Source organism: Canis lupus, chromosome 26 (genome assembly GCF_011100685.1).
Source record: "Canis lupus familiaris isolate Mischka breed German Shepherd chromosome 26, alternate assembly UU_Cfam_GSD_1.0, whole genome shotgun sequence".
In the NCBI taxonomy this organism is placed as follows: Eukaryota; Metazoa; Chordata; class Mammalia; order Carnivora; family Canidae; genus Canis; species Canis lupus.
Window position 1 is genome coordinate 6,870,062 of NC_049247.1, and position 11,274 is coordinate 6,881,335.

Genomic DNA, 11,274 nt, shown 5'->3' on the forward strand with positions numbered 1-11,274 from the left:
TGTTCCACCTGGTGCCTGGATGGTGAGCAACCTGACCTTCTGAAGGGCAGAGGTGCCATACTATGCTGGGGGTGGCCAGAGGCCAAGGGATGGGAAGGCTTCAGCAGACTCTGGAGACACCATCAGAATCACCAGCACCGGGAAACTTGTAAAAGTGACATTTCATGCCACAATAGAGCCAACTAGGCTCAATAATCTTATAGTAGAAAGATTTTTATCACGTTCAGCATGTGCGCTGAGCACTTCACTAGTATTAGCTCATTTAATCTCCAAAGTCACCCTAGGAGGAAGTAGATGAGGAAACCAAGCTCATGGAAGGTAATCACTTGCTCAAGGTCCTAATGATGAAATGTTGACCAAGTGCTTGTGCCCTGCCAGGCACTGTTCTAAGTGTTTTGCATATTGACCTGAGCTTTGCACAGCACCCTCCCCGGCCTACAAGGACAGGGAGGCTGCTGGATGGGGCCGGAGCCCAGGCTGCCTGGCTCTGGACGCTGTCCTCTCAGCCACCACGGGGTCCCGGAGGTGGGAGGCTGGGCCAAGGGAGCAGTGAGTCAACAGACAGCCTTCTCTGTCCCGCCACAGGAACCCAGCATCCCCAGGACCACTACCGCTCAGGGAGCAACTGGCCCGATTCCAAGTCAGGAAGCACATTCTGGATCAGGGATTTGTTCAAAACCTCGGGTAATTACAGCATCGGGATGGCACGGAGAAGCTCATGGGCCTCCAGGGTTCCCCATTCCTATGAGCAAGGGCATCTGACGCAGGGCTCTGACCTTCATCTCCACTTACTCTGGCGCCTCCCCAGGGCAGCTTTTGTCCTGCAGCCAGGACAAGTGAAGCCAGAGGAGACCGTCCAAGGACCAGGCTGGAAAAAGACACCAATGGCACCCATCCCCAGAGGAGCAACTGGCAGGGACACACCCCAGGAAGCATTCCAGCAGGTGCTGATTCAGGAAAGAGGAGCCCTGTGAGGCAGCCAGGGCAGGGCAGGAGCCACAGCAGGTGGTACAGAGAGGCTAGGTGCCCGGTGCAGACTCCAGACAGAAGCTGGGCCTCAGAGCACAGACATGGTCAGCGAAGCCTGATGATCAAGCCTAGAAGTTCTAATCAGCATCTGCTCACAGCAACTCAGCCCCCGCGCCATCAGCTGTGGGCCTTCGCAAAGGAGCCCTAGGAAGAGCCATAGTCAGGGAGGGCAGTGGGGGAGGAGACAGTCACTGAGGATACAGCAAGACTGTGAGCATCTGGGATCCCTGGGTGGCGCAGCGGTTTGGCGCCTGCCTTTGGCCCAGGGCGCGATCCTGGAGACCAGGGATCGAATCCCACATCGGGCTCCCGGTGCATGGAGCCTGCTTCTCCCTCTGCCTGTATCTCTGCCTCTCCCCCTCTCTCTGTGTGACTATCATAAATAAATAAAAAATTAAACAAAAAAAAAAGATAAGACTGTGAGCATCTCACAGAGCCATTGGTTTTTGGCCCAATGCTCATCAGTACCAATTACACTGTTCTGGAAACCCACAACCCTTGGCAAGGAGCTAAGTGGCTGTAGAGGATGCAACCCTGGCTGTCTTCATTTTGAGGACTCCTCTGCCAGGAGCCCCTGCATCTGGAGATAAAGACAGGTCTTCTCAGCCATCCCACTGGGGATGCTACAGCACCTCGGCCTTCAGGATCTGTCACAGATCATCCCAAATCACCGGGGAGCCTTTGCTTCAGAAACTTCCCCCTTTCCTGATGGAGGCTTCCCTATCTGGAAAGCAGGAATGAAAAAGCCCTGGGTCCTCTAGAATGCAAACATGTATGAAGCATGTCCAAAACACCTCTCTTGGTTCTTTTTTTTTTTTTAAATATTTATTTATTTATTTATTTATTTATTTATTTATTTAATTATTTATGATAGACATAGAGAGAGAGAGAGAGAGAGAGAGAGGCAGAGACACAGGAGGAGGGAGAAGCAGGCTCCATGCCAGGAGCCCGACGCGGGACTCGATCCCGGGACTCCAGGACCGCACCCTGGGCCAAAGGCGGGCACCAAACCACTAAGCCACCCAGGGATCCCACCTCTCTTGGTTCTAACCACACATTCCTCCCTTTACTTCCTTAGAGGAGAAGTCAGGTCCCACCTCTAGGCCTGGCACATCCCCCATCACCCAGCTCTGGACCCAAATGCTCCTTCCTGGAGTGTCTTCTCCAACCACCCTCTTCAGAAAGCATCTTCTGTTTACTTCCCCCAGTATGTTTATGATCTGAAACCATCTTGTTTACCACTTCTTCTCGGCTTCTACCTCTGACCCCCAAACAGATGTCCATGGTACAAGGGACCCTGTGAGTCTTTTGCTCTTCCTGCTATATCTCCAGTCCCCAGACCTGTGCCTGGTGGTCAATAAATCTTTATTGGATGCATGGGAGTGAACACTTGAATGAACAAAAGCTCTTTCACATATGCTTTCTGGTTAGATTCAAGGCAGTGAGTGAGTGTCTTTTTCTAGCTAATAATTTAACTACTGGTTAAATAGTAAAAGCAACTATAAAACATTTACTATCCTGAAAAATCAATCCCAAAATGAATCAGACTTAAGCTTCCTCCTTGTGCTGTTATTACAACACTTAACAGAGGCACTTAACAGAGACCAAAACGTCCTTCAAAGAGCCAAGGCACAGGGACTGGCACAGAGGCGGGTTACTCTGCTTTAGTGTTTCCAAAGAGATGTTTGAAGGACAGAGAGACCTCATTCAAAAGCGTTTGCCATCTCAAAAGCCGCTGCTGAAAGCAAACACAGGATTTCTGTAGCTAAGAAGGCACTGGGATATGGTCACATGCAAAGTGGGGAGGCACCCAGCAGTTTGGTAATTCAGCAGATGGGAAGCCAGGGGAGCAACACTGGTCCTACCCTGATTCCTTCAAATGCCATCTCTCTCCATTCATACGCCCCAGTCCCCACTCAGTCTGGGTCCCATGATCATCCTGTTTATGAAACTGGAGGGCCTTGTCGATGACGCCTACCCCTCCAGAGGACAGGTGGAAGCCAGAGAAGGATCCTCCCTCTCACCAGTGGCAGCCTGACCCAATGCCACTTCTTCCCAGGGCTCTGCAGGTGACACAAAGGGAGGATGACACAGCCCCTAGGCCCACCTCCACAGGCTGCTTCTGAATGGATGGGGAGCCAGCCCGGGTGGTTTCGTTCCTCGTGGTCCTGGTGACATCACTCCACAGACCTGTCTGACCCACAAGCCAGGGGGCTGAGTCACCCCCTGGCAGGCAAGCCTATTGCAGTTTGGTGACTGTGTTTAATTCAACAAGAGAAAAAAAAAAAAAAAGAAACAATCCTGCCTGGATTAAACTTTTCTCCATTGCCTCAGTCTTCTGCAGTGGGTGCTGGTGGTCGCTTAGGCCTCACCAGGTAGCAATGTCAAAGAAGGGAGACCCACTGGTCCCATGGCATCTATTCATTCAGCATACACAATGAGTGCGTCCCCCAAATCATGTGCTCCTAGGTGCTAGGACATAAGAGAAGCCAAGGAGATCCTGCCTGAGGCTCCTGGGGTTCAGTAGGTAGGACTTAGGGGCTCAGAGGGGGAAGCAACACAATCCCTTCTCCTATGGATCTAAACACAATGCATAAGCTTAGCTGCCCACTTCTGCTGGCTGAACTGCCATGTACAGGGAGACAGGGAAATGGTGTGAATGTCATGAGAACTAGGGAAGCAGAGCAAGGCTTGGGCAGGGGGTAAGTGGTTGATGGTTTCACAAATGAGGTGATACCTGAGTCCACCTTGAAATTAAGTGAAGGGGAAGGGCATCGCCAACAGCGCAGCCCGGCTGGCAAAGGCATCTCTACCCTTTGGGCCAAGTGTCTCAGGTTAGCAGACTGGGTTTCCCTGAGCCTCAGCCAAACAGGCCTAGACTCCAGAGTTTCCACTGAGAGCTGTGGGAATGAGCAAATAAGCGCCCAGTTGGGTTTCATTCACATACGGGCCCAGCCTGGGGCTGGCTGGGATGCTGGGCTGAGGGCAAGGAAGTAAGATGCTGGCTGGCTTCCCCAACGTCCCTGAGGCTTCCCTGGAAGCAGAGGCCTGCAGTCCTGGAGGAGGAGGAATGCTTCTAGAGCATGAGCACCTGCAGGCTCCTTCTCCCAGGAAGGTGCTGTTCCTTACCTTCCTGCCTCCCCCCACCCCTGCTGCAGATCTGCTTGCTCTTCCAAACAGCCTTGGCTCCCCCTTTACAGATAGCTAAACTAGGGGCACAGGGAAATAATCCAGCAGGGGCATGGTTCTGTTTCTTTCAGCCTAACCTGCTTTTCCATACACAACAAAACAGCTAACACACAGCACTGACTCTGCACCAGGCAGCCCCACACTATGAAGTCTTCCAAATCCTCACAGCTCCTCCGTGATGGCTGCACGATTATGTCCATTCTGCAGATGAGTCTTGCCCTGAACTGCTCTGCCATAGGACTCCTGTCCACCTCACCCCTCTGCCATCTCCTTCATGGAGACCAAAACTCCTGGAGAGGACGAGAGTGGTCTTTACCTTCCTGTGGCACACCCCAAAGCACCAGACAAACCATGTAATAAATGGTCCTCACGAACGTGTCATGGAGGCAAGTGTACACCAATGATGGCAACGGGGAAGGATGGACTAGCAGCCTCATCCCGCCTCAGTCTGGACCAACACATCCTCTGACACCCAGAGAGCAGAGGATTCTGGGATTCTGGCAGCCTGGGGAGTCAGGAAGTCAGCTGCCTGCCTGGGCGTCACCAAGTAGAGGGCATCTGGCATCTTGGTGTGAAACAGCAGTGCACACAGTGGAAAGGGTACAGCTCACCACCCAAGACCCAGCCCAGCTGACTTGGACTCTGGCAAGGCAGCAGCTCACAGGCAGCTTGGGGTGGGGGGTGCGGGGGCAGCACAGTAGTGTGGTTGTGAGCCTGGTTCTTTCCCTCCTTTGCTGAAAGCCTTGGCTCACCTCTGTTCTCCAGCCATTCAACCTGTCTGCACTGGGTGCTGGGAACCATGCCTACACATGGTGACCTCATGCCCACGCTCCGACCCCCCCACGCCCAAGCCCCGACATTGCTGGGACCCAGCTTGGGGAGTTCTAGCTCTCCACCACATGATTTAGGTATCTTCCCAAACTTGAGGCCAGGGGAAAAATTTTTTTTGGTAAACATTTTTTTTTTTAAGATTTTATTTATTCATGAGAGACACAGAGAGAGAGAGGCAGAGACACAGGCAGAGGGAGAAGCAGGCCCCATGCAGGGAGCCCGATGCAGGACTCGATCCTGGGACTCCAGGATCACGCCCTGGGCCCAAGGCAGATGCTCAACCGCTGAGCCACCCAAGCGTCCCTTGGTAAACATTTAATGAGGCCCAGAAAGGGGTTAGTGACTTAGAGTGTTAGAATACCACAGCATTTAAAAGGAATAATGAAGACACAAAGGTGGGCGTGTGTTAAATTGGGCCAGAGGAGACTCCATGGAGGGGGTGATGGGCACATGTGGGGCAGGAAGTCAGGGCAGAAGGACCAACATGTCAAATATGCAAGTGGGAAAGAATACTGCATTATCTGGGACTGAATCTCAGACCCAAATTCAAGTTCCCAAACACATGTTTGTGTCCTGTGGGCTGTCTTCAAGGAGACTCTAAAGAATTCCCGGCTAGGGAACTTAAAAAAACAAAAACAAACAAAACCAATGCCTGGGGCTTATCCAGACCAAATGACTCCTACTAATCTCTAGCACCTTTACACAGATATTTTAAAGACACTCCCCAGGGGATTCTAACACCCTGCTTCTAGAACAGGTAGTGGCTGCCCAAGTGTGGCACCTGAAGTGTGCGAGCCCAAACAGATGTGCTCTCAAACACACAAATAGGTTTTGAAGACTTAGTAGGAAAAGAATGTAAAATATCCCATTCCTAATTTTTAGTGATTACATATCGAAATGGCTCTATTTTGGATACACTGGGTTAAATACAATAGACGATTAAGATGAATTAATTACCTTGTAGTGTGGCTACAAGGAAACCTAAACTTACACTGAGATGTGTATTCTGTTTCTACTGGACAGTGCTGGCAAGTCCTGAATGTCAAAAAACATTACTCTTTACAAGATTTCAATTCCCCGGAGGGTGCTGTGGGGATGGGTCATTGACCTGGAAAACTGGACCTATGAACAGCTTTCTACCTGATGTGTCCTCCCTACTGGAAAAGCTCCAATGCCTTGGTGGTCCTGCCTATCCATTTTTTTTTTTTAAGATTTTATTTATTTATTCATGAGACACACACACAAGGAGAGAGACAGGCAGAGGGAGAAGCAGGCTCCACGCAGGGAGCCCGATGTGGCACTCGATCCCAGGACTCCAGGATCACGCCCTGAGCCGAAGGCAGACACAACCACTGAGCCACTCAGGTGTGCTGTGCCTATCCATTTAACGCCCACCCACTGGGCTTGGCTTGCGGAGCACAGTGGCCCCTCTCTGTCCCAACCTGAAAGGAAGCTTTTGCGTTCTACTTCTATTTTGCAAAGGAAACAGAACCAGAGAGGCACAAACACGCATAGATAAACAAAAAGCTTAGCATTTCCATGACTCCTATCTGCTGAGTCCTCATCCATAATATGCCTCAAAGATGGGTCTCTACTCTAGTGGAAGTTCTGAAATAGTTCTCAAGTGTTAAAGCTTTTCTGGGAGGTGGGGAAGGAAGGGAGAATGATGGCTATTTGCAGAGCACTGAACCATGTGTTTTGCATTCTGTGTTTATTAGCAGCCTATTACTGCTATAACAAATTGCCACAAACTTAGTGCCTAAAAACAATACAAGTTTTTATCATCTTACAGTTTCGAAGGTCAGACAGGTCTTCTTGAACTAAAATCGAGGTGCCAGCAATACTGCATTTCTTTCCAGAGGCTCTACAGACAACTCCACTCCTTGCCTTCTCCAGGACGCCCATATTCCTTGGCGAGGGGCCCCTGCTTCCACCTCAAAGCCAGTCACAGCCAGCAGTCCCCCAGCAGACCATCCCTCTGATCTCCTCCGTTGCCCCCCTCCTCCTACATTTCAAAGGCCCTGGGAATACACTGGGCCCACCTGGCAAAGCCAGGATAATCAGCCTATTTTAAGGTCAGCTGATTAGTATTTTCTTACCAAGTGTGATAAAGTACTCACAGGTTCCAGGAATTAGGATGTGGACATCTTTGAGGGGTAGCCTACCACAGTGTTTCTCTATACCTTAAAACAGCTATAGAGGGCGGGTGGAATGAATCTCTATTTTTACAGATGAGGAAACAGATTCAGGAGTTAAGCAACTTGCCCAGGGGCAAAGGCTAATAGCACTCAGGTCCACCTGCCTATAAGCCCGTCGCATGATATTCCATCATTTTTCTCTCTCTTTAAGATTTTATTTATAGGAAACTTGGGTGGCTCAGTGGTTGAGGCTCAGGGCATGATCCTGGAGTCCTGGGATCGAGTCCCGCATCAGTCTCCCCACAGGGAGCCTGCTTCTCTCTCTGCCTCTGTGTGTCTCTCATGAATAAATAAAATCTAAAAAAAAAAAAAAAAAAAAAAGATTTACTTATTAGACAAAGAGTAAGCTCGAGAGCACATGCTCACAAGCAGTGGGAGTGGCAGAGGTAGAGGGAGTGGCAGAGGGAGGAGAAGCAGACTCCCCATCACGGAACTGGATGTGGGGCTCGATCCCAGGACCCTGAGATCGTGACCTGAGTTGAAGGTAGATGCTTAACTGACTGAGCCACCTAGGTGCCCTTATATCTTTTTTTTTTTTTTTTTTTAAACAGGCTAGTTTCAGGTTCAAAATGCAGATATACTGGATTCTCTAACATTCTGTATTCAGAATGTTACAACAACGAAAAGCCAATACTATTGTGTCATCTCCATTTTGAAAAGGGGTTTTATCACCAAAAGGGTTAAAGTTGTGGTAAAGAATAGACTGACTTTCTGGACACTCTCTCTGGAATGATACACACACACCATGTAACAATCACAAGTACCAGCTACACAAAGGAAGGATGCCTGCTCTTCCTTAACACTCCTGACTGGGGTGGGGAAAGCACCTTTGCAAAATGGGGTATGGTCTGTCAAGAAAACTAATATGGAAGCATTTTTCCTGCTCCTGATCCAGGGGCCCAAGAAGAAAGGCAAGGCTGATGACAAATTCTAAGCAAGTCAAAATGCTTCCCTGCAACACAAGGCACTGTGGGCAACATGAAGACAGAAGCAGTATATTCCAAAGGGAAGGTGAATCTATGAACTGGATGTGCTATTCTGTCCACAAGGAGACTTGTAAGTAGCAACCTCAGCTCTCTGGCTCCTTTCCACCAACAGGGCCTTGCTGGCAGCTCACTAGATATTTCTGGGAGCGAGCTAATTAAATATTAACCATGCACAAAATCTTTATCCTCCATCCCTCAATAAGTCACTCTGAAGACAAGCAAACCTAGATGCTAAACCCAAACTGCCATGTATCTGGGAAAAAAAGGGGGTCAGCAAAAGGTAAATCCTATGAGATTCACCCATTACAGTTATTCATTATTAAGTATCCCTCTCAGTCTCTAAGAAAAACCCTAGAAACTAGAAAAACAAACAAACCCATAAAACAAAAAACACCTGCTTGTTTACCAAACCAACCACTAAAACGTGTGGATCTATATCAGAGATTCTTTCTCTTTGATGTTAAAGGAGATTGTCCTTGATTTATAATAAAGAGTAAGCTTAGTGAAGCTGGCCTTTTAATTCCATCTATGTAACAATCAGGCCTCCTTATACCTCCTCAAAAGCACAGGGGGAAAAAAATAAAAAAATCAGTGAATAAACATCCAGATTCTCTCTGCCCATTAAATTTTCTTCTCCATTCTTGCATAAATTCCTGCCACAATTATTTATGTATTACTGACTTTAAATTAAATACCACATTTGTTTTTACGATGGGTTATCCGGGCTGAAAATAGGCCAGATGATGAGGATCCCCAGGATAAATTAATAATTTTCAGGTAGGCTGGTTCCAGCACTTGGTTTTCATAAAGCCTTGGTGCCCCCAAATCTCATTATCCCTTTCATTGTTAATCATAAGCACAACGGTTAGAGGGTCCCTCTGAGTTTTCCTTGATTCAAAATGAAAGCTTTGTAGTAGACTGCACGTAGGTAACTTGATTTGAAAGCAACCGCGGAAGTCCTTGCTGTAGGCAGGGACAGGTGGGAAGAACTTGCTACAGCAGCCACAGAGGTCACCACGCCGCTTGCCACACCGCTTCAGACAGGGCAGGAGGGGGCCCTTCCACTTCCTTTATTTCTACAGTAAAATTTTTCTGCTATTTCAGTCTTGGTTGACTTATTTTGGGCAATAAACAAATGCGCTCTTCCCTCCCCCCAGGCCTAAGAACACCTCCGTCTGTGAAGATAAAAAGGAACAGAACCCAGCAGCGCGGCGGCGGCGGCCTTGTGGTCTCAGCAGCAGCAGCGGCGCCCACACCCGCAGCGTGGCCTTCCTTCAGGCGCGTGGGAAGTGCAGGAAGGAGCCCCGGGAAGTTTCTGTCTGTCGGGCGCCCGTGTTTAATAAGGGGGTGTGAACCCGTCCCTACGTGGGCCGGCGCTCAGGCAAACAAGTCTGGCTACATACGTGAAACTTTTCGCTCGGCGTCTAAGAAGATACGGTGCGGCCCTGGAAACCAGCTCAGGCGGAGAGGAAGCTGCGAGTTTCCTTCAAGGAAACGCTCTGCTTCCCCGAGGTGGGGGCACTTCACACGGCCTGCGCGGCGGCGGCGGCGGCGGCGGGAGGGGCGGCCGGCCAGCTCCCAGCAATCGGGCAGGCCCCGCCGGGGGCGCACCTAGGCCCGGGCGCACCTGGCCCAGCCCCCACCTGGCTCGCCGACGCGTCCGCCCCGCCCCGCCCCGCCCCGCACCCGGGGCTCCCGGCCGCCCCGGCCCCCTCCCCCTGGGCCGCCCGGCCGCCTCGCCGCCTCGCCCCCTCGCCCCCGCACCCTGGCCGCCTCGGTCCCCAGCGGCCTCTCTCCGCCCCATCCCCGGCGCGCTTCCGGTTCACCTGCGCGCGGGCGGCCGGGGGGGGGGGGCGGAGGCCCGGGCGCAAGGTGGCCGGGGGCGTCCCGAGCCCGGGAGCTGCGGGGGCGCGTGCGAGGGGACCGGGGAGAGGGCGCCCCCCCCCCCCCCCCCGCCCGCCCGCGGCCCTGCCGCTCGCCTGGGTCTTGTCGAACTGTTCGCGCTCGGCCTCCAGGCTGTGGCCCGGCCTGCGGCTCAGCACCCGCGCCGGGACGCTCTTGATGCTATTCATCCTGCTGCCGCCGCCGCCGCCGCCGCCGCCCGCGGTCCCGGCCCGGCCCCGGCTCTGAGCGTCTGAGCGCGTCACGGCAGCCCGCCCCAGCCTAGGCACCGCGAGGCCGCCTTAGGGCGCCCAGCCGGCCCGCCCCCCCCGCCCCCGCCCGCGGGGAGCCCGGGCCTCCCCTCGCCCGCCCCGGCCCCGCCCCCGCCCCGCCCCCGCGGGGCGGAGCCCCGGCCGAGGCCCCCTGCCCCTCCACACCTCTGCCCACGTTCTCCTCCCCGGATTCACTAGGTCCTGTCTCCACCAGAGAAGGATCTCGCTAACTGCAGAAAACTTGGCCTTATTGAATCTGACCAATGGAAGCACAACTAGACATCTTTTTCCCTTCTCAATCTTATATTAATGTATGTGTGAAAAGGCATACAAGTAAGCCGTCCCCTTTGTGCATCTCTAACGTAACAGCAGGTATCATCGTCGCGGGCCGCGGGATGAATCCTCAGAGGCTGCAGGCCTGGGACAACCTGCAGACAGATCTGAACACAACACAGTGCTGTGTGCACAGAGTGCACAGTGCACATCTTTTCAAAGTGCATCGGAAAGATGCCACAGGAGGAGGTCGTGTGAGACTTTACAAAACACTGTTCTTGATTTGCTTTTTAAATTATCCAAGACTGAAGTAAAAAAAAAAAAAGTGTATCTATATATACCTCACAGTTCTCCCAAGTGTATGCTATCAAATGGTTAGTTTCTACTATCCCGTTTTCCTCTCAGAATGTAGGTATGAGATCACCCAGTACAGGTACTAAGGACTCCCCTTGAAGAGTGAGTGATGCCTACGTAACCCTGAAGGTGGTCTCCCTCTCCAAAACTTCATAGATTAATCTCTGCTTGCCCCAAAACTGACTGGATACTTGAAAACTGTATTTGACAAGGCTCTCTTCTGACTCCACCAAAAATAAACTAACCATGCTTTATCTAATT

General features: G+C 51.5%; 1 protein-coding gene across 1 annotated transcript in view; it reads right to left on the reverse strand.

The window, feature by feature from the left end:
• HIP1R (huntingtin interacting protein 1 related) overlaps positions 1-10,391 on the reverse strand; it is a 28,550-nt gene extending 18,159 nt beyond the window's left edge. Inside the window, exon 1 of the mRNA XM_038574883.1 lies at positions 10,213-10,391. Within this exon, the coding sequence (XP_038430811.1) occupies positions 10,213-10,305 (93 nt within the window). The 5' untranslated portion in view covers positions 10,306-10,391. The remainder of the gene's footprint in view (positions 1-10,212) is intronic.
• Positions 10,392-11,274: the final 883 nt, after the last annotated feature.